The sequence below is a fragment of the Chiloscyllium punctatum genome, chromosome 14, assembly GCF_047496795.1.
Source record: "Chiloscyllium punctatum isolate Juve2018m chromosome 14, sChiPun1.3, whole genome shotgun sequence".
Classification (NCBI taxonomy): domain Eukaryota; kingdom Metazoa; phylum Chordata; class Chondrichthyes; order Orectolobiformes; family Hemiscylliidae; genus Chiloscyllium; species Chiloscyllium punctatum.
In genome coordinates, this window is record NC_092752.1 from 27,956,351 (window position 1) to 27,984,319 (window position 27,969).

At 40.3% G+C, this 27,969-nt stretch overlaps 1 protein-coding gene across 1 annotated transcript; it reads left to right on the forward strand.

Moving 5' to 3' along the window:
- The first annotated feature begins 2,793 nt into the window (after positions 1-2,793).
- On the forward strand, positions 2,794-26,645 carry LOC140485676 (nocturnin-like). Its single transcript, XM_072584081.1, has 3 exons — positions 2,794-3,043; positions 20,751-21,023; positions 24,045-26,645. Exons 1-3 carry the CDS (start codon positions 2,851-2,853, stop codon positions 24,875-24,877), a joined length of 1,299 nt encoding a protein of 432 aa, XP_072440182.1. The 5' UTR covers positions 2,794-2,850; the 3' UTR covers positions 24,878-26,645.
- The last annotated feature ends 1,324 nt before the right edge of the window (positions 26,646-27,969 follow it).

Here is a 27,969-nt window from a genome sequence, read left to right on the forward strand (position 1 = left end):
AGGAGGGTCCCAAGCACTGAGGATGTCACCTAGACAGGGGACGAAACGTCTGCAACACAAATTCCCAGTTCAGCGAACAGAACCACAACAACTATTTTAAATCTAATGGAATTATGATCGCTGGCCTCAAAGTGCTCTCCCACTGACACCTCAGTCACCTACCCTGCCTTATTTCCCAAGAGTAGGCCACGTTTGTCACCTTCTCTAGTAGGTACATTCATATACTTAATCAGAAAATTTTCTTGTACACACTTAACAAATTCCTCTCCATCTAAACCCTTAACACTATGGCTGTCCTGGTCTATGTTTGGAAATTTAAAATTCCCTACCATAACCACCCTAATATTCTTACAGATAACTGAGATCTCCTTACAAGTTTGTTTCTCAATTTCCCTCTGGCTATTAGGTGGTCTATAATACAATCCCAATAAGGTGATCATCCCTTTCTTATTTCTCAGTTCAATCCAAATAACTTTTCTTGAAGTATTTCCAGGAATATCCTCCCTCAGCACAGCTGTAATGCTATCCCTTTTCAAAACTGCCACTCCCTCTCCTCTCTTGCCTCCCTTTCTATCCTTCCTGTAGCATTTGTATCCTGAAACATTAATTGTCAGTCCTGCCCATCCCTGAGCCATGTTTCTGTAATTGCTATGATATCCCAGTCCCATGTTCCTAACCATGCCCTGAGTACATCTGCCTTCCCTGTTAGGCCCCTTGCATTGAAATAAATGCAGTTTAATTTATTATGGGCAACACTGGATATGTTGGAGAAACAATAAAATTCCAGTCTTTGTTTGGGAAAAGTGACACGTGGAATAGCATTGTGACTCATAACTCGTGTGTACAAATATGTTCACTCTGGAATCTGATAATTGGGTTTGATGACAAATAGGAAAAAAAAGCTGTCTCATATTCAAAACTGAATCAGTATATGCATGTGACTATTTCTCTTTTGTAATCTGTGGCAAAGGCAAAATAATTTAGAATGGTTAGTGCCAAATTAATTTGGCCATATCTGCTCCAGCCACTGAAGAATGGCAGCTCTTGAGTTTTGGGAAATTTAGCAAATATTTCCAGATTTCACTTGAGAGAAAACTTCACTGATGTCACTATTTCCACAATTCTAGGCCAACAAACTTTAGCAACCTAAAGCAGAAAATATTGAAAGTACTTAGCAGTTCAAACAGCAATTGTGGTGAGAAACCAATAATGATTTTTGTTTTAAAAGTGCAGTAAACAATTTAATACAGCTGCCATGAGCATATCTTTGTCAGGACTTTTGGAACAGTCCCTAAATACATTTTCACACAACTTATCTTTAGTCCGTGCAAAAGGTATCATTGTGTTCTTTAATAAAGTTGCTTTCCAGCACTCACCTTTTTGATGTTTCCTTTCACTGATCTTCCATTTTTCAAAAAGGAAATTTGCTCCAAACTCATTTGAGTTTCCCAGATTTAGGCTCAAAAGCAAAATTTGACCACGTAACTGTGTTATGGAGTCCTGTAACATTAATAACCATCTCGAAAAGCACAAAATAAAAGTTTAAGAAAATCAGTAAACATCTGAATGAGCAGAATGCCACTCAGACCCTCAAATTTGTTGCACCATTCATGGGCAGCACGGTGGCTAGCACTGCTGCCTCACAGCGCCAGAGATCTGGGTTCAATTCCCGCCTCAGGTGAATCTCTGTGTGGAGTTTGCACATTCTCCCCGTGTCTGTGTGGGTTTCCTCCCAGAATCCAAAAATGTGCAGGTTAGGTGAATTGGCTATGCTAACTTGCCTGTACTGTTAGGTGAAGGGGTAAATGTAGGGGAATGGGTCTGGGTGGGTCACGGGTTGGTGTGGACCTGTTGGGCCGAAGGGCCTGTTTCCACACTGTAAGTAATCTCATAGATCCAGTTTGATAATCTTTCACCCCATAACTTATCAAGAACCTATTTGCCTCTGTTTTAAAACTCTGCTTCCACCACCTTTTGAGGAAGACAATTCCAAGGACTCGTAACCTTGTGTGAATAAATATAATTCTCCTCCCCTCCCCTTTCAATGAGCAACACCGTATTTTTAAACAATTACTCATTATTTTAGCTTCTCCCACAAGAGGAAGCATTTCAGAATCATGTCAGATTCTATAAGTTATCATATCAGACTTCAAATGTTAATTGATTTTGACTCCACAGATGCTGCTAAATGTGCTGAATTTCACCAGCACTTTCTGTTTTTACTTCAGACCTTTATTTTCACCCCAGTACAATCAAGTTGCTTTTTAACAGGGTAAAAGAGTCACACCGCACTTATTGCTATGAAAACCAATAAAGCTCCTGAGAAACTTCATCAGTATTGCCTGCCCTCAGGGACATTAACCCATTTACAATATGTGCACTGATTGACACTACAGCCAGACTGCTATGTATGTCAGACTGAGGAACTGCTACACTCAGCTGAGCTTCAACGTTGCAACTCGGCAAATCACGTGATGCAGAGGGTGCCAAGACCTTCCAATAGACTAGTCCACACGCGCCTCCGCATGGAAGGGGGGGGGATTATGGTATTGTCTTCATAAATCTGAAGGAGCAAACGTATATTTTCATACTGTAAATCCCGTTGTTAGTTTAAATGAAAGAAGAACCTCTTTATTTGATAATAAATTCCCACGAACGTGAGCATGAATTGATATGTTAATGATGACTTGTGCGCCTCTCCCCCTCCTCCCGGGACTGACTTGTGTCCGGCGGGCGGAGCCTGCGCCTGCGCGTCACCATGGGGGTGTCGGTTGGGAGAGGTGGTGGTTTGGGGGGGAGGGGCTCGTCTCTCTTCAGTCAGGCCCCGGGCAGGGCTGAGCCGAGTAGCCGATGCGGGCGGTAATGTTTCAGGCACCGGCTCGGCTGTGCGCGACGTTACGCCAGCGAGATCTGCTGCAGCTCATGTCCGGCTCTTCGCCCGCGTTCAGGCGCCGGGCCCCGCTCCGCAAAACCGACTCGGCGACGCCGCTGCCGCCAGCAGCGGGAGGACCGGCCCCGGGAGCGACGGGCGGCGCGGCCACGGGTGAGTACTGGGGGGGGGGGGGAGAGAGAGAGAGACCCACCCCCCCACCCCCCCACCCCCCACCCCCCACCGATGTGAGAGGGAGAGCCGGGGCTGGTTCGTTCCAACATCAGCAGTTACTCTTCTCTTCTTCTTCTCTTCTCCCCCCCCCCCCCACCACCTCCTCCGCCCCCCAACTCCTGCGCCCCCCCCGGCCCCATCCCTCTCCCTCCCCCCCCCCCCCCAATCCCTTTCCATCCCTCTTCCTCCCCCCCCCCCCCCAATCCCATCCCATCACCTCTCTTCCCTCCCCCCCCCATCCCATCACCTCTCTTCCCTCCCCCCCCCCCCCATCCCATCACCTCTCTTCCCTCCCCCCCCCCATCCCATCACCTCTCTTCCCTCCCCCCCCCCCCCCCCATCCCATCACCCCTCTCTTTCTCCCCCCCCCCATCCCATCACCTCTCTCCCCCCATCACCTCTCCCCTTTCCATCCAGGATCAAGCCGGACTCTGGGTTTAAGTTTGAGAGAGGGAACCTTGCTCACTCTTTCACGGGAAGATTGGGCAGTGGCTGCGAGCAGTTTGCTTTTTGGGGGGTTCTGTATCAATCTACTGTTAGAGCCCACGTTTTCAAACAGATGTGTGACCTCCCCCAGAGAGTTCCGGGGGCTTTCCCAGGTCATACATCGTGTGTGTGTCTGTGTCTGTCTCTGGTTCTGGGCTGATTGATACTCTTTTTAACTGTCCTAATAGGAGCATTTTCTTCCAACACATTTCCATCATCAAACCTGAGCCATTATAAACTATCACTGTCCAGTGGAAGGACATGATGTAGAGGCACGAAGGAGGGCTGCTGGGGAGCCCATCTGTATGTGCTGGTTATTCGTAAGAACATGCTGTTGTTGCCACAGTTCCTTTAATACCTACCGTTTGCTGCCAAGTCTTTCCTTTATAGCGTGTTTTGCTGACTTTATCAGTTAGATGTATGCAAGAACCATGCAAAATAACTAAATGATGATTAGGATGCAAACTTCTTTCGTCTGGTTGCTCAGCTCTGCAGTGAGAAATGCCTGCATTTTATTGAGGATGCTATATGATGCAAATAATCGCCAAGTTGCTATCTTGGAGGGAGTAATGGGAACAATGGTTACAATCTGAAACTTAAATTCTGAGTCCGGTCCAAAAAGCAGTAAAGTGCAGCGTGATGTGATGTTCTGTGCGTTACTTGATCTCTAAACTATTCCAGTACCACAACATTCACTTGCAGGAAGCTGAAATGTACATCAGTAATAGCAAATGTTTAAGAACTTAAGTGTGTGCAGGGATCTAGTTCAGAGAACACTGCTTGGATTGTGGGCCATTGTGTTGTCATCACTAGGTTAGCACTGGGGACCTCCTTGTTAATGCACTCCACCTGAATTACAACATTTAAAAGGCATCTGGGTGGGTCTATGATTAGGAAAGGTTTAGAGGGACATGGGCCAAGTGCTGGTAAATGGGTCTAGATTAGGTTAGGATATCTGGTGGGTATGGATGGGTTGGTCCAAAGGGTCTCAGTCCAAGTTATACATTTCTATGACTATGATGACGTAGCTTGGAAAATGGTTGGTCTCCTATCATTCTCCCAATTCGGAGGGGTGGAGCTTTGAAAACAATTTGAATGCCTGCAAAACAATCTGGGTTTTTGGTTGTGTCACAACCAACCTCTGAGTGAAACCCCCAGTCTAGTTTAGTCAGGAGAAAGTGAGGACTGCAGATGTTCGAGATCAGAGTTGAGAGTGTGGTGCTGGAAAAACACAGCAGGTCAGGCAGCATCTGAGCAGCAGGAGAATCAACATTTCGGGCATAAGCCCTTCATCAGGAAGCCATTCCTGATGGGCTTACACCTGAAACGTTGATTCTACTGCTCCTTGGATGTTGCCTGACCTGTGCTTTTCCAGCACCGCACTTTAGAGGCTAGTTTAGTCCCATGGTCTGTTTCCTTACCATTTATTGTAAGACCTGCATTTCTATGGTGCCTGTCACAATTTGAGGCTATCCTAAAGCACATTACATAAAAAACTTTTTATTAGTCATAATCACTGTTGTAGTGTAAGGAATGTAGATTAGAGTGGTGCTGGAAAAGCGCAGCAGGTCAGACAACCTCCGAGGAGCAAGAAAATCGGCATTTCAGGCAAAAGCCCTTCATCAGGAATGAGACTGGGAGCCTCAGGGGTCGAGAGATAAATAGGAGGGGTTTGGGGCTGGGGAGAAGGTAGTTGAGAGTGCAGTAGGTGGATGGAGGTGGGGGTGAAAGGTGATAAGTCGGAAGGGAGGGTGGAGGGGCTCGGTGGGAAGGAAGATGGACAGGTCATGAGGATGGTGCTGAGCTGGCAGGTTGAAAATGGAGTGTGGTAAGGGGAGGAGAAATGAGGAAATGGGTGTAATTCCACATAAATGCCATGGGGTTGAAAGGTGCCGAGGTGGAAGATGAGGCGTTCTTCCTCGAGGTGTCGGGTGGTAAGAGAGTGGCGATGTAGGAGGCCCAGGGCCTGCGTGTCCTTGGCAGAGTGGGAGGGGGAATTGAAATGTTCAGCCACGGGGAGGAAGGGTTGATTGGTGCGGGTGTCCCAGAGATGTTCTCTAAAGTGCTCTGCGAGTAGGTGTCCAGTCTCCCCAATGTAGAGGAGACCACATTGGGAGCAATGGATACGACATGTGGAAGTGCAGGTGAAACTTTGGATATGGAAGGCTCCTTTGGGGCCTTGAAATGAGGTGAGGGGGAGGTGTGGGCACAGGTTTTGCAATTTATGCAGTGGCAGGGGAAGGTGCCAGGAGGGGAGGATGAGTTGTTAGGGGACGTGGACCTGACCAGGTAGTCGCGGAGGGAATGGTTTTTACAGAAAGCGGATGGGGTGAGGAGGGAAATATATCTCTGGTGGAGGGTTCCGTTTGTAGGTGGCAGAAATGACTGAGGATGATGTGATGTATACAGTGTTTGGTGGGGTGGAAGGTGAGGACTGGGGCATGCGGGTTCTGACCTTATTACAGTTGGAGGAGTGGGGTTCAAGGGCAGAGGTGCAGGATGTGGATGAGATGTGCTGGTGGGAAGTAGGACAGAGCGGGTGCTTGATTTGAAGTGTCTCCAATTTACCAACTGAAAAGTCACCGCTTACAGCAACTGCATACTACGGGAAAGGTAACATTTTCTTCAGGTTTAGAGTTTTGATGCAGAGAACAGGCAACTTCTGAACTGGGAGAAGACCGGTACATACTTCCTCTGTCACTGTAACCTGCTTCCTGCTTCAAAGTCATATCACATCACATCACATCCTGTGTCAAAACTGAAGATAACCTTAAGTAAAGGAAGAATACATTATGCCAAAAAGGGTATAAAAATCTTTATACTGTGAACTCCATATCTCAAATATCTATATTTTAGTCGCTTTTTGAACTGCCCTGTATTGGTAAGAAATTGTATTTGTGTGTCATGGTTACACATTAACTGAAATCAGTTAATTTAACTTGTCTTAACAAAACCTCAATATTCGTAACGTTTGCTCTTATAGATTTCCAGCAATAAGAGGAAATGTCTCCATATCATTAAAGTTAATTGATCCCTTGTAAACATGGTAGTTGAGTTATGCAAGATCAAGCTCCATCTATGAAAGGATATATGTGTAAGATAAAGGCTGCTTGCTCAAAGCATCGTTGTCTGAAAAGCTCTGTACTTAACCATGTACAGATGACTGGAGAAATGAAAGTGTTATGATCAAAGCACACTTTCAATAGATGGTGAATCAGCTTCCAGTAACTATGTATATAGATGATTGAATGGGGAAGTCAGTTGCCTGCTCAGATGCTGCTCTATACCAGCCTCTCATGTGGAAACAGGCTGCTGAAGTATTGAAATTCTGGATGTAGATTTGCTCGTTGAGCTGGAAGATTTGTTTTCAAATGCTTCATCACCATACTAGGTAACATCTTCAGTGAGCCCCTGAATGAAGCTTAGTACCTAGTATGGTGACAAAATGTTTGAAAACAAACCTTCCAGCTCAGCGAGCAAACCTACATCCAGAGCCTAGTTCTGAGCTACAAATCTTCCCAAAACTCGTATTGAAATTTCTTAACCAGTGGTTGAGGCCTGCCCATTCAAGAGTAACTGAATTTTACAGCACAGTGAATCTTAATGGTCAAATATCCTCAATAGTCAAATCTCAATTGACAAATAGTCAAATGCACACAAGACATTTCAATACTAAACAAACACCTTTAGCTCTCTTCAAATTCTTAATTCTGAATGTAAGAAGTAAGTATATGATAGTTGTCTTTTGATTTGAATGAAGTGAGGTTGGGGAGAGAGTAAGTAAACTAGTGGTGGCCTTAAAATGCCTAAAAGCTATTAAATGATATATCAAAACTGCTCAGAAGATCTAGAAGCATTTGTGAAGGTAGAAAGAGTTAAAATTTCAGGTCTGCCCTCCATCAGTTCTGATCAGATGATGCCAAACTTGCTAAGTATTTCTTTTTTTTCCATTCAGATTTCCACAACACCAGTATTTTGCTGTTGCATCTCCCTCCCACCCCCAAAAGAACTCCTAACCTCCTTGTTTTTCATAGTTCACGCTCATTGTGTCTATATAGTTGTCTTTTCTCAAGTAAGCCATGCATCTTCATTTTATCAAGTTTCCAAGGCAGATCTTCTTAAAGACTAGTTCAAACTGATAAACATTGACTGTATTAAAGAAAATAAAATCAAAGATATAATAAAAGTTTTTTAAAAAATGAAAAAGGTAGCACATGGATATGAAATTGCCTGTATGAGAGGAGACAGTAGAGGTAAGCAATTGTTTTTCAGACTGACTAAGAGTACATTAGGAGTTCGCTCACAGGTCGGTACAAAGACCACTACTTTTATTCATGTTAGTGACTTGTACTTTGCTGTTCAGGACGCAATTACAAACTTTGCAGTTGGCTTGCAACCTGGAAGCATTATAAACTGAGAGAAGGCTGTGATAAATTTCAAGAGGACCTGGGTGGGCAAGTACCATATTAAATTGAATGCAGAAAACATGAAGTGATTTCTTTTCAAAGTAAAATCAAGAAAGGGTCTAAAAGAATTGGCATAATTCTAAAGGAACGGAGATTGTTGCTCACACTTGTTGGCCTCATTTTTGTGTGCACCAAATAGATTTTTCATCCAAAAGAGAGCAGTTTGAGGTGTGTTTGTGAATTTGCTAACATACCAGCAAGGAGCAACGCCAACACTGGTTACCACTATGACCATCTGAGAGTTTTGAGTTACGAGGTGGTTATGAAATGGAAAAGGTGATCTGGCTGTTGCTATCATTTTGTTCAAACACATGATAAACCAGTAGAGAATAATTTGAGAATGGGTCCCATAATATGGGTCATTAGCTGTATGGGCAGGTCGGCAAAGCTGTGATTGCTCTCCATAAAGAAAAGCTTGGGAGAGGTTTTGAAAGAATTGCTTAAAATTAAGGTGTCTCGACAGAACAGACAGAAAATGTTCCCATTTGGGTGCGGGCCAAGAGTCAGTTTTTCATGTTACAATCATCTTATTGGAAAACTGTTATGCAGCAAGTGGTTAGGAGTGAACTACCCAACAGTTTGGTACAACTCAGAATTAGTTAAAGATTTAAGACAACATCAAACGCTCCAGAGCAGCTACAGCATTATGCTAGATCCAGAGGAATGGTCACTCTATACTGACTACCGGAAAGATTTGAAGGGCAGGTGCAGCATAGGTTTGGTTACAGAGGCAAGTACACACTCAGTTAATATCTCATTAACCCACTGTCAAGTGTATACACATACTGTCTCATGTAATCCCACAAGGGTGGCAGGCTACCCGAGTTGTTTTTGCAGAGAGCCAGCACAAAAACAATATGTAACTTGGCCTCCTTTCTGTTGTAACCATTGATTGACAATTCTTTTGGTGTCACTAATATAATCTTTATTTACTTACTTGATCTACTGATTACCTTAATTAACAAGTCTTTCTCTGCATATTAATCTCATCTAACAACTCACTCGCTACTTGTATTAAAGTAACTGTTATACTTTTTAGTCTTTTTGACAATGCATGTTTTATATTGGCAATATGTAAATCTCATTTATGTAATTTTCAGCACAATTTTGAATGTTTAGTTAAACATCTAATACCTCTTCACATTCTAAGAAGTGTGCAGTGATCAGAAGCTTTGAATTGCTATAGCTTTATTTATACGTAGCCGCCTTACCTAATTATTTTACTTGTTCTTCTGTACTTTTTTTGTTCCTGTTGTCAGATTCTTATTAACAACTTTGTAATAATGATGCAGCAGTTAATATAGGTTGAATTTGGGGTGGGGCCAGACTTTAACCTCCAGGTGGATCCCACTTCTCTTGAACTTTGCATGTTCCCCCTCTCTCAAGCCAAAGAGGAATTCCCTCCTTCCAACAATTCTCTCCCACGTGCATTGCTGTTCTCCCTTTTTAATAAAAGTTCTGCTTGTGGCAAGACCCTGAGAAAATTGGTAAGGATGTTTCACACCCTCCCATTGGCTCTTATTGAAGCCCAGTCTCCTGAATCCCAAGATTCTACTGCTGTTTCTGTCTTCTGCCTGAAACAGTTTTGCATTGACCAGCAAGTGACAATAATTAAAAGGTTAATCTGGGTGCTGTTGATCAGGTCGTATATATGACGAACTGCCTCGCAGGTAGTGGATATCGTATGCTGGTAATATTTTTGTCATTGAGAAAATAATGATCAGGAGCTCGAGTTTGAAGTGCATGCAGATGCTATCAGGGTGTAACATCCTGCATAAATCTGAATGATTCCTACAAGCTGCACTTGGGTCCCATGTCTCTCAGTCTTCAGATTAAATTCCAAGGAGAGGGCGTTGAGTTCACCAACTCCAGTGCAGATCATGTAACTAATTCATTCAGAACACAACAGAAATAGAACTAGGCAAATTGACCCATTGAGTTTGCTACTCCATTCAGTAAAAGTATGTCTGATCTGATTTGTGCACTTAATTCCACTTTCCTGTCTAATCACTCACTCTGGAAGAAAATTCAAAGGAGTAACAGCCTTCTGAGGAAAAGTCATCCTCATTTGTCATAAATATAATACTCCTTATTTTAAAACTTTGTTTCCTAGTTGTAAATTTTTCCACCAGGGAGAACATCCCTCTCAGCATCTACCCTGTTACCCCCTCCATCTCCGTATACTCCAATGAGTGTACAGTTGAGAGTGTATGGTGCTGGAAAAGCACAACCTATTGCACTTTCAGCTACCTTCTCCCCAGCTCCACCCCCTCCCATTTATCTCTCCACCCCCGAGGCTCCTGGCCTCATTCCTGATGAAAGGGCTCCTGCCCAAAACGTCAATTCTCCTGCTCCTTGGATGCTGCCTGACCTGCTGTGATTTTCCAGCAACACACTCTCGACTCTGATCTCCAGCATCTGCAGTCCTCACTTTCTCCGATGAGTATACACTCATCTCGTTAATCTGTCATTATAAAATCACTCCTTCATCCATAAACTCCTCTTCTATAATAAAATGTTCCACATATTAAGCATAGAGGGTTTTGACCCAGCAGTTATATAGATTTCCTTGAGACAAAATATAAGTATACTGCATTATGTTTGGCTGCCACCAGTGAGGATACTTTCTTCATTGAAAGACACTTCACAAGGAGACTTGGTGGTAATGTTGTCAGTTATGTCAAGCCAACACACTTTGTGTTAACAGTTCTATGGAAAACTCAATCAAGTTAAACCTAACTTTTGTGATTTATATATAGCATCATAGTTAAAAAACAAGAGTAAACCATTCAGCTCCTCTAACCTGTTCTGTTTTGATTCAATCATGGTAGATGCAAATCTTATTCAATCTACTTAGTATCTGCTATGTTCTGTAAAATTATTGAAATTTAATAAACTATACCAATATCTGTTTATTTTAATTATACATGGTAGTTTGAGATGCCCAGGCTTCTGTGATGCAGCAGTAATGTCCCAATGCCTGAGTGAAAATCCTACCTGTTCCAAAGATGTAGAATAATCACTGAATCGATTGATTAGAAAGTAACTATTGTGTGTCTGTCGCGAAGAACAAGCTAGCATTGAACTTGTTTAGAATGCAATTGTAAGCTCAGGCAAGCGATGAACAGTCTGGGTATATTCTTCATAGCCTTGGAGGTCCTCTTAATTTTATTTGTTTTGATTCTCTGTATTTTGATTCACTTCCCAAACAGTCACAGTCTCAATCTCAATTTTTAATTGGTAGTCTGAACAGATATCCGCTATCCCTTGTTCGATGTTTGATTTTTAAATCACTCGAGGGATATGGGACTCACTGTTGGGCCAGCACTTGTTACCTATCCCTAGTTGTCTTTGTAAGTGGTACTGAGCTGCTGCCTTCAACCACTGCATTACATGTGCTAAAGGTATACCCTCAATGACTTTAGGGAGGGGATTCCACGTTATTGCTTCAGGTGACCAGTGAAGGTACAGCAAAGTATTTTTCAAAGCCGGGATGGTGAGTGGCTTGGAGGAGAACTTGGGATGGAAAGTATGGTGCTGGAAAAGTGCAGCAGGTCAGGCAGCATCTGAGGAGCAGAAGAAGAATCAATGTTTTGGGCATAAGCCCTTCATCAGGAAATGTGATGGAGGAGAACTTGAAGACAGTGGTGTTTCCAAGTATTGTCTGCTGTTGGCCTGCAGGTTGGTCATAGGTCTGGAAGATGCTTTCAAAGATCTTTGAATTGCTGCAGTGCATCTTGTAGATAGTACTCTCTGCTGATCTTGAGAATCAGTAGTGAAGTGACTGAATGTTTGTAGGTGCTGAGCCAATAAAGCAGGCTGCTTTGTCCTGGATGATGTCCAGTTTCTTGTGTTGGAGCTGCACTCATCCAGGCAAGTGGGGAGTATTTTATCACAGTCCTGACTCCAGCCTTGTAGATTTTGGGTAGACTTGAGGGAGTCAGTATGTTATGGCATCATCCCTGTAGTTATTGCTCCTTGTTCTGCATTCCGCCAGAGCAAGTAGTTTCCCCCTCTAGATCTCAGCAAATCCTCACTGCTTTTAAAACTACCTTAAATAGATTACCTCCTTTTTTGTCCACAAGAGAATTCGAGCTTTGCCTGTGTAACCAGTCCTTGTAATCTTAACCCTGGTATAAGAGAATAACATTGAGACGTGTCTAATTCTGAAAAGTACCTTTTTCTTAAAAAAAGTACAGAATTCTTATGGAATTGATGAGCATGGAATAAGGCCACCTTGATGGAGAAACTGGCTTATTTCTCTCTGGTAAAACGCTTAAACAGTCCTTAGAAAATTCCAGTTTTTATTTTGACACTAAGTTGGTAGTGCCTTCTGTACCCTTTTGTCCATGCTTGTGTGTAGTAGTGGCTCATAAATGACCCTCAGCAGTAACTTTGAGCTAATGTGATGGATAGTGCGTAAGGCAGGCACCCAAGATGACAGGGTGATTATCTATTTTCAACCATGTGATTGGCATAGGGTAGACTCAGGCCCTAGTAATAGTGTATGAATGAGAGCTCAGAAGGGGTGCATTCGTCATCAGGAAGCCATTCCCTTTAGGTGGAAGATGGACAAACTCTGTGCCAATTCTCCACTTCAACACTTGCGGTCAACTGTTGGGTGTGTACACTTCCTGTTTGTTTTAGCCAATGCATCATATTTGAACTGTTGCTTAATAAGCTAACTTAAAATTACTTAGTACTTGACTACCTATCTTGGGGACTGCGTCCCAAACCAATGGTTTTTAATTTTTAAAAAAGTGAGTGACTTGGACAATTAGTTTTGCTCAACCTATTATTGTATGCACTTGTGATTGTACACTGATTAAAATATTTCCTGCCATTGCATTTTTTATGTCATTAACAGAAAATGAACCAATGCCTATTTCTTCCACAGGGATCTTGTACAACGTCTGTGACAGAGTCCAATCAGGAGATATTTGATCAGATATTGAGCTTGTTTTGGTGTACTATATTTACATAGGCGTTCACAACTTTAATTCAAACAATGGTAACAATGAACTCAAGAATATGAAATATGTTGTTACTCATTTGCATGTGGACTTTGAGGTTTCTGCTGTTCATTATAGTTTATACTCTTAGTATAGGTGATGACTGTTGGACATTGTTAGCTGTATTCTTGGGAGAATCGGTGATAGCTCTGCATGTATAATCTCAAAAATTAATGCCTTTTTAATATCAACTGTGTAATTTTAGACCATCACTTAACTATGCCAATTTGGTTAAGATAAAATTACTTTACTGAATGTGGCCTATTGATTCTCTTGGTTGAAGATGTAAAAGATTCTCTTTGCCCGCTTCCCAAAAATAGTACTGAGTGGTTTAAATATATAGAGTGTCATGGGTGATGAGTGCTGAAACCTGATGCTGAAGAGGTCAATGCTGTTGCCTGAGTTCTGGAGCATGCCAAATATGTGTGCAGTACTAACAAGGAACAGAAGAGTGGCTACACAATGATTACGAAGATACACACAAATATGGAAAATCAAATTATGCAATCAGCTGACTTGTTTCCCTCCCGACTATGTATAAATTCCTTCCAAATAAAAAGTTTGAAGTCATGGTTTTAGGTCAGGAGGGCAACATGCTGATAATACAAGTCAAGATCTTTGACCTTTTGTATTTTGAAACAGAACTTTCTTAAGCCAATCAGCATAGCTGGAGTATATTTAGAAGGCATGGGTTTTGCTATATCTGCTTTGAATCGGTGCAAGTGTGATAGGGAACTTTTCTTCTCTAGCCTTGCAATTTCAGCTCATGAAAGTACGTAGTTGTGGAAAAGATTCTGGTTCAGTATTTGAACTTATACATTCTGCTTTCTGTGAAAGTGATTGGAGGTATTTGTTAACAAGCTTGTGCATAGTTAATTGCACTTGTCAGGTATCCTTTTACCTGCGGACAGTCTATTCCAATCAACTTTTTGAAAGTTCTTGTCTTGTACTATTGAAATTTGCCTTACTGCAATTGAAATTTTTTAACTTTTATGGAAGGTTTATTCTTTTCAGTAATCATTTTGCAATGAATAGAATTATGATCGCTAAATCCAAAGTGCTTTTCCACATTCACTTCACTCGCCTGCCCTGCCTTATTGCCCAAAGGGTCTAGTTTTGCTCCCTCTCTAGTAATATTGATAAAATTTTCTTGAACACATTTGACATCATCCAAACCATTGACACTATGTAGCCCCAATCAGTTTGGAAAATTAAAATCCCATTATTACAACTTTATTGTCCTTACATATATCTATGATTGCCCTGTGTATCTGTTTCTCAATTTCACTCTTACCATTTGGGGGGTGGGGGGGCAATAGTACAATCCTATCAGTGATCTTTCCTTATTTGTAATTTCTACCTATATATTTTCACTGGATGATTTTTCAGAAATATCTATCCTAATTAGAGTAATAATTTACTCCCTAATCAAAAATGCCATCCCCCACCTTGCCTCCTTTTTCTATTCTTTTATAGCTTATAAAACCCAGAGCTGCCATCTTGTTCATCTCTCAGCCAGATTTATGTAATAGCTGTGACTGCCAATCTCATGTTCTTAAACATACCATGAGTTCATCTGCCTCACCTGTGAGACCTCTTGTGTTCAAATAAATGCAGTTTAGTTCCTCTAAGTTACTAATACTTAAACTCTCTTTCGTGTCTTTCTTTCCCACCAATTGTTCTGTTTGTATTGCTACTTAGAATTCCTCCACTCCCTCTCAGTATAAAGTCTCAATGGAATGAGCAAATCTTTGTAAGATATTGGTCCCTTTCCAGTTTAGACTAGACCCATCCTTTTTGAACAGGTCGTTTTGATCCCAAACGTAATTCCAAATGTCCAAAAACTTGAATTCCTGAACAAAACGCCAGTTCTTCAGCCGTTGATTTATCTCCTTAAACTACTTGTTCCTTCCCTCGCTCTGGCATTGAGAGTAAACCAGAAACTGCTACTTCTGAGGTTCTACTTTTAATCTTCTACGTATCCTCTTAAATTCATTCTGTACTGCTTTTAATCTTTTTCTCTAAAAATGTTATTCCTGCCAACGTGCACAATTTTTGGCTTCTCAATCTCACCTTTAACAATATACTTGAAATGTTTAGATATGTCCTTATCCCCAGCACCAGGAAAGCAACAAATGTCCTAAATTTATGCCCACTGCCACAGAATCTCCTGCCTTATGCCCTTGACAGGAAAGACCCTGACAACAATAATTAGACAGCATTTGACAAGATTTAATATAATGTAAGAATCGTTCCAAGTGTCCAGTAACTTGACTGACCCTTCCATTTTTCTTGGAGAGACTATCCCCTTCAAAGGTTCCAAAGGCTGAATATCTATTTGAGAGGAATAGCCATCGGAGAGTTTTGAACTAGCACATCACCTTTCTAACAGTCACACCTATCTACCTGACTGATCTTGCTGTGTAATAACTTTTCTAAATCCACTAGCCATTTCCCTCTGTACCTCATTTATCGTCTTAACAACATTTAAGCCTTAAAGGATGTTTCACTAATACCTTTTTACACCTTTCATTGCCTCCAGAAAGTAATGTTAAAATGGAGAAAATTAAATATACATCTCAAACATATAAAACTTAAATCATCCACTTAGCTTATTAACTGAAAAAAAATCCTCTTCAGTAAATTTCTCTAAGAAAAATCTTTTCCAGAGCCGACCATGTGTAGGACTATCTGGAATGAAAGCACAACTTTTTTCAAAAAAAAATCTGTTTAGCTTTTCAAAAAAAACCTGTGCAATGTATAAAAAAAACCTTCTAAAGCAGACTTTTTAACTTCTGAATTAAGAATTAAAGAGAACCTCAGCCGTTCGCTGACCCTGAAAAGCTCGTTCTTATAAAAAGCCCATTTGGAAAAAACATCACTTTCGTTGGGTTTTTGATTTTTTTGTGATGTAAATGAAACAAAATGGAGGAAAAATCTTTTTAGTAAAATATAATAACTGTTTTTAAAAAAAAGCACTAAGCCTGCAGTCCCAGGGCCAGCTGCAAGATCCATGCTGCTTTTCAAAATATGTCTGAATGTATTTTTATTTTGGTATTAATGGTAGGGCCTTTGGTAGTATTGTAGAACAGAGGGACCTAGAGCTGGAGGTACAGAATTCTTTAAAGTTTGTGTCACATGTAAACAGCATTTTTTTAGATTAGATTCCCTTCAGTGTGGAAACATGCCCTTCAGCCCAAATCCATACCGACCCTCCATGCTTGTCTTCATTGCTTGTTCTTTGTGTATACGAATTGGGATGTTATGTTGAGATTGTATGGTACATTGGTGAGGTCTCTTCTGGAATACTATGTCCAGTTCTGGTCACCCAGTTATAGGAAGGATATTATCAAGCTTGAGAGGGTTCAGAAGAGCTTTACCATAATGCTGCCTGGTATGGAAAATTTGAAGATGGGATGGTATGGAAGATGGGACTTTTTTTTCACTGGAGTGTAGGAGATTGAGACGACCTGATAGAAGTTTATAAAATGAGGGATATAGGTAGAGTTAATGGTAGTTGTCTTTTCCCTAAGATGGGAGATTTCAAGACTTGCAGGTACATTAAGGTGAGAGAAATCTAAAATAGATATGTCCAGTTTTTTACTTACACAGCAGGTGGTTTGTGTGTGGAATGAACTTTGAGAAAGTGTGGAGGTGGATTCAATTACAATGTTTAAAAGACATTTTGATGCATGCATAAGAAAGGTTTGGAGGGATATGGGCCAGGAACAAACAGATCAAACTAGTTTAGTTTGGGATTATGTTCAGCATGGATTGGTTGGATTGAAGTGTCTGTTTCCATGCTTTGACTCTAACTTTAAGGTTTTACAATTAAACCTAGAACATGGTAAAGAGTTCACAGTTGAGAGAGTTCATCTTGGAAGAATACTCATTATTGTACTGGAAGTGTCAATTCTATCTCTGTACAAATACTGCCAGATCCAGAGGGTTTTCCTGCACTTTTTAAAAAAAAATGTAGACCCTACCTGTCAAACTGAATTATGAATGTACTTTCTTGGCAATTAAATCCTGTTTGTGACTTTGAAGCTGGGGGGGGGGGTGGCGCAAAGTGTGCTGTAAGCAAATTTGCTGATTGTATACAAAATAATTGGAAGGGTGTATAATGAGGAATGAGAAGGGGCTATAGGTTGTGTGTGGGCCCAAACCTGGCAGGTGGAGTTTACTGTCAGAGATTGAAGGGTCTGGGACTTTCATAGGAATAATCAAAAGGCAGACTATTATTTAGAGAGAAATTCCATGAAAGTGCTACACGGGGGGGATCTGGGTGCTCATGTGCATAAAGCACAATGTTTTCATGCAGGTATAGCAAGTATTTAAGATGGTAAATGGAATTTCACCTTTTGCTGGGATTTCGAATTGAAAAGTAACAGTACAGGGTGTTGGAGAGGCTGCACCTGGTGTACAGCTTTGGTCCCTGTACTTCAAGGATGTACTGGCATTAGAGAGAGTTCACAGTTCTCACTAGCTTGATTGGTGGGATGGAAGAGTTGACTTGCCAAGGGTAGCTAAACAAGTTAGGCCTTTGGTCTAAACTATAATGAAGGGTGAACTTATTGAAACATACAAAATTCGGAGGGGCTTGACATGTTAGATGTGTCACTAGGGGGAGCATCATCTCAGCAATCAAACTAGGGATGAAGTTACAGAATAGAGGGGTCCCATATATCAGTATCAGGTGTGATCTTGGTGATTGGCAGGGCATGCTTGTAGGGCAAAATCATCTTCTACTCTTTATTATTCTTACTATCTTAATATAATATTTGTCTTGTGTATACTTAATAAGTCTCCTGACACTTTTGAAGATTGTTGTGAAGTTTGTCCAGTATTGTGCCCATCTACCAACATCAATGCAACACATTAACTCTTTGTGGGAATTTCCTATCTGTAAATTGAAGTACCTAGGTTTCCTACTTGAAGTTTTAATGTGCCAGTACACTTTCACCAACTCAATTGTGCAAGTCAGTATTTTGTTCCCCCAAGGTTCTTTGCAACTTGCAAAATATTTTTACATGGGCTCAAACAATTCTAGGCATTTATATTAGATTACAGGTAGCATGTATTTGCCATGTGTTGGAATATCTGGCACTGGAGTTAGGTGTATGCTAGTTAGCATTTAGGAAGCTAGTTTACGCTTTTCTTTTTAAATGCATTTTAAAAAGATTCAAGTATAAATCTCCCACATTGCAGAGTTCTTATTCTTTGTTAAAAGTATTTGGACAAATGAAGATTATTGTTTTATTTTTGTGATAGAGTGCCATTTGTACCAGAATTAAACTAAGTGTTGCTGAATCTGGTTAGGAAGACTGAATTCTGGTTAGACCAAAAACCAAAACAAAGCAGGCTGGTTAGAAATGGCGGTGTGATTTTTTAAAAATGTTGGTATGCCACATCTCCATAGAGCTCTGATATCAAGGCTAGCTCAAAGATTCAGAAAAAGCCATTTGTGATCTCCCTGGTTTTTCTACTGTGCAATGACTGCTGCAGCAAAATTCTTTCTTGGGATATGGTGTCACTGACTGGACCAGAATTTATTGTCCCTAGTTTTCATGAAGATGAGCTGTTTTCTTGAACTACTGCAGTTCATTAGATGTAGGTGTACACCCATTGTACTGTACTGGAAGTAGTTACACACTTTTTTTTGATCCAGTGACACTGAAGGAACGGTAATTATTTTCAAATCAGGATGATGAGTGACATGGAGAACTTGCAGGTGGGGTTGTTACCCATTGTTACTGTTCTTGTCCTTCCAGATGGATTTGGAAAGTGCAGTTTAAGTGAATTTCTACTGTGCATTGTACAGAGTACTCATCACTGCTGTGTGGGGTGTTGGTAGAAGGAGTGAATGATATTGTGATATTGTGCCAGGCTGCTTTGACCTGGATGGTGTCGTGTTCCTTGAGCATTGTTTGAGCTGCACTATTCTAGACAGGTGGAGACTATTCCATGACGTTCTTGACCCGTGCCTTGGAAATGCTGGACAGAATTTGAGGAGTCAGGAGGTGAGTTGCTCCCTGCAGGATTCCTATCCTGTGAGTTTTTTTTTTGTAGCTGGTTTATTTATGCTTCCAGTCTAGTTCAGTTTCTGAACAGTAGTAACCTCTGGATTGAGAGTGGGGCATTTAACAATGGCATTCCCATTGAATCTCATGGGTGATTGTTAGATTTTCTTTCGATAGTTATGAATATTACTTCTAATTGTCAGCCCAAGCTTGGAAATCATTCAGATCTTGCTGGATTTGACCATGGACTGTGTCAGGATTTGGCTGTGGACTGCTGTAGTATAAAGTTTTTGCCTTGACTTATCTGACTCTTGAGTGTTTTTACGTGAAAATCAAATATTTGAACTCTGACATGGTGTATAGGTTCATGAAGGCTTTAATCCTGTTTGGATTTAACCAGTAACTGCAAAGATTTATTGCCCAAAATGAAGAAGAATGCACGTTTTGATTGAATGTTTTCACTTTAAAATCTGAACCTGTTCATTGTGCCTTAACCATTTCATCCAGCTGATCAGCCTAATTTGAAAAATTAGCAGGGTATGTCTTCATTTCAGCACAGCCCTAGAGAAGTGTCTGCCTATATTTGTCAAAGTTTCTATCTCCTGGTCTCCATGCAGGGCACACAATTCATGTTATTTTTGGGTCTTTTCTTAATCCATGTTTCTCACACACGTTTTGCATTCCATGAGTCCGATCCGATTGTGAGCATGCACTATATAAGCTCGAATGTGGTGTTTAGGACTGCCAGGGCCAAAAGTTGTTCTTGGGTGACTGTGCAATTCGCTTGTATTGAAAACAGCAAGGAATGGATGTGAGAGGTATGTGGATGTAATCAATTACCTTGGACATATTTTGAAATTGTATTCTTGATTTTTAATATAGTTATATGTCCACCCATTTCCATTTCCAGGGTGGTATGCTGGCTTAGTGGTTAGCATTGCTGCTTCACAGTGCCCGGGTTATAGGGATAGAGTAGGAGCTGGGTCTGGGTAGAATGCTGTTCAGAGGGTTGATGCAGGCTCTCCGGGTTCTAAAGTGCTGAACAAATCAGGGAGAGTAAAACTGTCTTGATCCCATCTTGACTGCAATCTTGGTGAATTTCCTCAAGCTGTCTCTTTTATTGGATGGGAGCAAGTGTTTCAACTGAAAACTGTGTCAATGATGAAGCTCCTAATTTCTTCGGTAATAGCAGACCAAGAATTTCAGACCATTTCTCTCTTGCATTCAACTCTAGTAATTTATCCTGGGTCAGTCTGTGTGGTTCACTACTATATCATGTGGTAGGTTCATCACATGACCCATTGAAGGAAGTCTGACAGTGCTGTATTCTGAGGTGTACAGAAGCACAGCTTAAACATAGCTGTTGATAAATTTTTATTGCCTGTCATTGGCCCTCTGATATGATGCCCCAAGCAATGTGAGAGAAGCACAATGTAAAGCTATTCTTTATATATAGTTAATCTTTTTTTCTTTTGAGGGTCAGGCTAAAGGCGGCTGAAAATGCCAAAAGATGTGGTCTCTTTAAAATTGTGATGTTAAAACTCTGCTCAAACATGTCCTATTTTAATGGCATTTTTGTTTTAATTGAATTTTACTCTCATGTATTACTTACCTAAAACTGGATGCTGAAGATATTTAACCTCCATCTTTCCTTTTTATTTAGTGTGTTCCATGGGAACTAATACCAACAGATTGTACAGTGCCCTTGCTCCAACTATAACAGATAATGGAATACCACAACCAAAGGAATATGATGTAGAGACCAACTTTGAACCAGTTGATCCAACAGACCCCAGTGATCTCCTCAAAGAATGTCAGAAGGTGCTTGAAAAACGTCCACCCAGACTCCAAAGGGATTTTTTGCTTTTAAAGAAAAGTAATCTTTCTAGTGTGTCTCGTCCAATCAAGGTCCTGCAATGGAACATACTAGCACAAGGTCTGTCCTTTCAGTACGAAACGTGTTGCTCTTGTGATGAAGTTAACATCAACATGGTGGTGTTTAAATGATTGTTTAAATTACCACACCTCTTCAAGGAATACCATTCCATAGACAGTGGCACCCTTCCAATTATTTACCTAAATGATTAATGTTCATTGTCAAATCCATATAGTACTAGGAAGTATTTTACTATTGCTGAATATCACAGCCACAGTTGTACAGCATGAAAACAGACCCTACATCCAGCTAGTCCATATTCCTAAACTAAACTTGTATCACTTGCCTTGATTTGGTCCATATCATTCCAAATCTTTGCTATTCATGAACTTTATCCAAATGTCTTTTAATTGTTGTAACTGTACCTGCATCCACCGCTTCCGCTGGCAGTTCATTCCAAAAATTAAATCACTATATTTAAAAAAATATAAATCTTTTTCCTCTCACCTTATAAGTAAGCCCCCTAGTTTTGAATTCCTTCCCACACATACCTTGGGAAAAGATCCATGCTGTTCACCTTATCTAGGCTCCTACATGCCAGTGAAAAACGTTCAAGCCTGTCTTTATGACTTGATTCCAGGCAATGTCCTGGTAAATCTTTTCTGAACCCACTCCAATTTAATAATATCCTTCCTACAGCAGGACAACCAGAAGTGCACACAGTCTTCTAGAAGAGGGATATACAACCTCAGCATGATATCTCAACTCCTATTCTCAAAGGGCTGACATCTGATCTAGTTATTGTCTGACATTCATGTGGATTTTCCAGCAGGGGCACTGCATGGTGATTTATCCCAGTTGATTTTATTTCATATTTAATTTTCCTCCTCCTGTGCTGGGATTCAATAACAGCCAAACTCTGTCCTGGTAAATCATCAAAAGCAGAAATCCACTCAGTCATTCTCCTTGTCCCTGCTTCTACACTTCTGGAAAGATGATTCTGTAAACATTGCTTAACCTGTCTTTTACCAGTGATTATTCTTCATGCCCAAGTCCAGAAAGTGGGTATTAGCAAGTTATCTGCATGTGAAAGTAAGTGCTGAGTTGAAATTGGTTTACTGCAAGCCATCACGCCTTCCTTTTCTCTTTCCCTACCCCCCCCGCCTCACTAATTAGCATCCTACGAATAGTGGGGTTTTGCAGTATACTCTATTTTTTGTTTAAAAAAAGTGATTGTTGACTTTGCTTTGGTTAACAATTTCTGATTTGTTTGCATTATTTTGTGTCTTGGAAAAGTTTTAATCAGGCCTTTTGCAGCAAAACATAAAATTCTCTTTTCTTGGGGGGAAGCCTGAAACAAACTGTGCTGGAGAAACTCTACTCGATTGGTGTAACAGCATCTGTGGAGAAACAAGTTTATGTTTCAAGTCTGATACGACTCTTCAACAGAAGTCTTACCAGACTTGAAACATTAATCCTTTTTTCTTTTAAGAAAGGCTGCTGCTACCTTTTGAATGTTATCTTTGTAAAAGCTCTTGCATTTAAGAACTAGTGGTAGCAGGACTATTCCAGCCAATATTTATACCCAGCAGTACAAAAAAGACAAGACCAGTTGATTCCAATGTCCCAGTGCATAAGAATAAGTGGGAAAACACTTACATTTTGTATCCATCATCAAAGACTAAATTTCAATAGGAGAACAGTGCTATCCTAAATCTTTCACAATGTAAAGGTGTTCTTAGAGTCAGTGGTATGACTTGTTTCATTCGCATAGATAATATATCCCAAGATGAGGTATATAATCTTTCCACTACGTTCATGTCTTAAGCAAGTGATCTGTGCACCCTCTAATAAAAGCATGGGGAATAAAAGGTTCAGTTTGTTCAAATACTAAGTTTTTGAACCAGAACATAGATGAAGTCCTTTGCAGAACAAGCAGTGTCCTTGTTTAATCAATGTAGAGTCATGGAGATGTACAGCAAGGAAACAGACCTTTTGGTCCAACTTGTCCATGCCAATCAGATATCTTAACCAAATCTAGTCCCACTTGCCAGCACTTGGCCCGTATCCCTCTTTAACCCTTGCTTTATAGATGTCTTTTTTAAATGCTGTGATTGTACCAGCCTCCAACACTCCCTCTTGCAGCTCATTCCATACATGCACCACCCTCTGTGTGAAAAAGTTGTCCCTGAAGTTCCTTTTGAATCTTTCTCCTCACCCTGAACCTATGCCCTCGAGTTCTGGACTCCCCCCCCCCCCCCCCACACCAGGGAAAAGACCTTACCTATTTATCCTATCCATGCCCCTCATAATTTTGTAAACTCTATAAGGTCACCCCTCCGTCTCCGACGCTTCAGGGAAAACAGCCCCAGCCTGTTCAGCCTCTTCCTCTAGCTCAGATCCTCCAACACTGGCAACATCCTTGTAAATCTTTTCTGAACCCTTACAAGTTTCACAGCATTCTTCCAATAGGAAGGAGACCAGAATTGCACGCAGTACTCCAAAAGTGGCCTAATCAATGTCCTGTACAGCCGCAACATCATCTCCAAACTCCTATCCTCAAAGCTCTGACCAATACAACAAAGCATAACAAACGTTGTTTTCACTATCCTATCTATCTGTGACTCTACTTTTCAAGGAGCTGTGAACCTGCACTCCAAGGTCTCTTTGTTCAGCAACACTCCCGAGGACCTTGCCATTAAGTGTGCGAGTCCTGACCTGATTTACTTTTCCAAAGTGCAGCATCTCGCATTTATCTAAATTAATCTCTATCTGCCCATCTGATCAAGATCCCGTTGTACTGAGGTAACCACCTTCACTGTCCACTACACCACCTCCAATTTTGGTGTCATCTACAAACAGGTTGGTTGAATATCTTCTCTTTGCTGTTCCCTTTATTGATTATATAGGACATTGAGGCTACAACAGGACATCTTTTTTTTACAATACTTGAGCTATGCTTTGTCCCTAATTCTTGCATGTATTACTAACTTCTCTTGTATTCATGTGATTTGTCTTTTATATTTTACCAACATGATAGTACATTTTTGATTTCAACTTTTCACTCTCACTTTAACACAGCTCTTGGAGAATGGAAGGATAATTTTATTAAATGTCCAAAGGAAGCTTTGAACTGGTCAGAGCGTAAATACCTTATCTTGGAGGAGATTCTAACCTACCACCCAGATATCTTATGTCTGCAAGAAGTGGATCATTACTTTGATACCTTCCAGCCAGTTCTCAGTGGGTTAGGCTATCATTCAACATTCTTCCCTAAACCATCATCTCCTTGCTTGGATGTAGAACATAACAATGGGCCAGATGGATGTGCACTGTTTTTTCTGCGGGAACGATTTGAATTGATTGACACTGCCACAATTAGACTAGCAGCAAAGATGTTGCAGACCAATCAAGTGGCTATTGTCCAAACTCTCCGCTGCATTGAAACTAGCAAAGTGTTCTGTGTTGCTGTGACTCACCTGAAAGCCTGCAGTGGTTGGGAGCGATTCCGTTCCTCACAAGGCTGTGATTTGCTTCAGAATCTAGAAACCATTACTAATGGAGCTGGTATTCCTATTATTGTGTGTGGAGACTTTAATGCAGAGCCCACTGAGGATGTTTACAAACTGTTTACTAAGTCTAGTCTAAATCTGAGCAGTGCATACAAGCTATTGAGTGAAGATGGGCAATCAGAACCCCCCTTCACAACGTGGAAGATACGACCCTCAGGCGAGAGCTGCCATACGTTGGATTACATTTGGTATTCCCGGAATGCGTTTTGTGTGAATAGATTGCTGAATTTGCCTACGGAGGAACAAATTGGCCCTAACCGCTTGCCGTCGTTCCACTATCCTTCAGATCATTTATCACTTATTTGTGAATTTAGCTTTCTGGATCAATTTGATGAATGTTGACTCATTTCAATGTTATCAAAAGGTCAAAATTAATCAGTACGTTGAATTGAACCTCTCCGCCCACCCTCCATTGAACCACTGCCATCACTTTGAGACTAGTCTGTCTTCAGACCAGGATTGTTGGTGAAATGCTATACAGTGCTTCTGTCTCAACGGCAGTGAACCTTTTTTCTAAAGCTTTATTCAAATGCCACAATGTGAGGACCATTTCTTTTAAAATATGTGTATGTTTTCTTGGATGGAGCTTGGGTAGTTTGTCTCAAATTGTGTGGTTTTATATGCACATTAACCAATGTGTAGTTTGCCTTGTGTTTTATTCAGAAATAAACAGATGGCCAGACATTTCTGATTTTGCACACCGTTATTACGTTTGACATTCATTTAATCCCCTCTCAAACAGACCAAAGGAAAATCTGGGCTAAGTGTAAATGTGTGCACAATTCCAAAACTTCTAAATTATTCAACTATAAACAACAAACTGTGGTTAAGTGGCTGGAAGTAAATGTGAAATTCATTGTAAACTTAATTGCAAAAACATTAGAATTATGAAACTTTAGAGGAGCCATATGATGCAAGAGGCTTTTTACTCTTTCTTAGGATGTGGACATTAAGGTCAGTATTATTGTCCAGCCCCAATTGCCCTTGCGGAGGTCTAATGGCCCCCCTTCCTGAGTTGCTGTAATCCAGCTGGTGTTGGTATATATCCAGTGCTGTTAGGGAGGACATTCTTCAACATTCAGATCTAGTACCTATTTCCAGTATAGCACAGTAAAGCCCTTTATTCTGCTTAGTGGTGTTCCCACTTATTACTGAACCCAATTATTTAGTTTTTTTTTAAATCAAGCTGTTCAAACTTATTTTACATTGAACCTATATCAACACCAGGAAATGCCTTTCCTTGAAGAGGAAGATCAGTTCCAGTGTTAAAATCCTGCTATCAAATTTGTCACACAATTCCCCATTTTTTTAATGCTAATTTGCAACATGTCTTTTTAAATGCTACAGTAATCCTGTTGTAGTAATCGGAGGCAAACTTTCCAATCTTACAGTTAAGGAAGAATTTGATCCTGACTGGTATTAACCACTGTAACTGAGCAATTTGTATAACTTTTCAAATAACTCTTTTTAAAATTTTAAAGAAACCACAAATTGGGGGCCCAAACAGTACAAAAGCCTGCAAGTTAGTGTGGGATCTGTGACATTGTGTCGAAATAATGGATGTGATATTCATCTGCTCTTAATAACAATAACTAGTGATGGCACTACATTTGAACCAGATGCAAGCAATTGCTACTTTATTATAGTTTTAATCTAGAAAATACTGTAAACTGATAACCAATATTATTGCAGCCGAAGGTTTTACCATGAATATTCACTGAAGTGCAATCTAATGCAAAGCTTGTAAGCACAAAGGTCTTCCTTAAAAATCCTACAATTAGTTGTTTTTTTTTCAAAAAAAACTCCTGGGTGCCATTCTTCCAAACATTTTTCAGAAGTCTATTGTATTAAGTGTAGTTCCAAACAATTTTATTCTTCTAGTCCTGTCTCTAAATGGAATCCATAAATACTGCACCATTTTGAACTGTAAAGTCCTAAACATAATGGATTTGAAATGGACACTTGTAACTAAAAGTTCAAAAAGCAGTTATCCTAACTTATTTCTGCAACTCAACATGTATATTTATTGTTGTTGATAATGTACAAAATGTTTGTGCAGAGGAATGTAACTGTGAACGAATGAATTAAAAATCCAAAGTTGGAATTTCTAGTGTCAGTTTCCTAGTGCGTTTTTATATAAAGCACATTTAAAGCAGCTGTTTTATTTCTGTGTTGTGCACTATTGTTCCATGTTCATTCAATTATAGGAAATGTTAAGAGCTGGTAGCTTTGATCAAAGGCTTTTATAATTACAAATTGTTTTCAAATAAACCTCAACTCCACTATTATTAATGTTTGTTATTTCTTCAAAGATTAACAATGTTATTGAAACACTGAACAGTAATGTATTTACCATAACACAGGCCATCAGTATTTACTGCAACAAATTCATGCAGGGAGTTTATTTGGCAGGGCGGAAGTGTTTTCTTTCAGGTACTAGAAAGGTTATAACTTTTATTACAGCTGAGAGAAGGTCAAAGGCATGAATGGTAAGGTCAAAGAGTTTTTTTTGATCTTGTCCAATAGTGTAAATGAAGTACATTGTCCTTTGTTATTGGAGGTGTCTTTTAGGTTCATATTTGTGATGTGGCATTTCAATGGGAGTAATTTAACATCAAGCAAATCTCATCATTGAAGATTAAACACTACTGTAGTAGTTTACATGTTCTTAATTCTGAAATCTTATTGCCATGAAATTTCGATAGGAGTATTGAGTATAGAATTGAGGTATTATATATACCATTAATTTAATTCACTTGCAGTGTTTCTCCCAAGAGTTATACAGATCAGAAACCTAAGCATTACATTTTTCAATTGCCAACCAGTAGAATATTTCACAAAAACTGTAGGGAGGACATCTGATATGATCTTGTTTACATTTTGCAAATGCCTAGGATTTATTTCCTCACCTTCTGTTGATTAGAACGATGTGTTCAAAGTGTGATTCAGCTTCCAATGATTTTAATTTTTCTCCCCTCCAGTCCCACTGTAATCTTGGCACCCTACACTGTTCCAGGGAAGATTTTAGAGTTTTGACAAAACAATTTCAAATTTAACACAATGGGGTTTGGACAATGAATACTGGTTTAGCCAGCAACTTCCCTATCCCATCAGCAATTGATTTTCATGCGTTTTTTTTTAAAAAGTGGTGATACCCTACCTGACTCTGCAAGTGACTATGGACACGGTCTGAATGTATTTCTTCCATTTTTGGTCAATGAACTAACAAAAAACTGAAAGCTGCTGAAAATATTGCAGGTGCTTGAAAGGCCAGGCAACTAAAAAGAATGAATGAGTTAATGTTTCAGTTTGTGTATTCCATCTCCAGTTTTGATACAGGGTCCTCCAGTGGCTGAAGCATCTTTGGTTGCTCCAGTTCATGCCTGATCTGTTTTCAGCTGATGATAGTTGAGCAGGAATTTTAATATTAAACA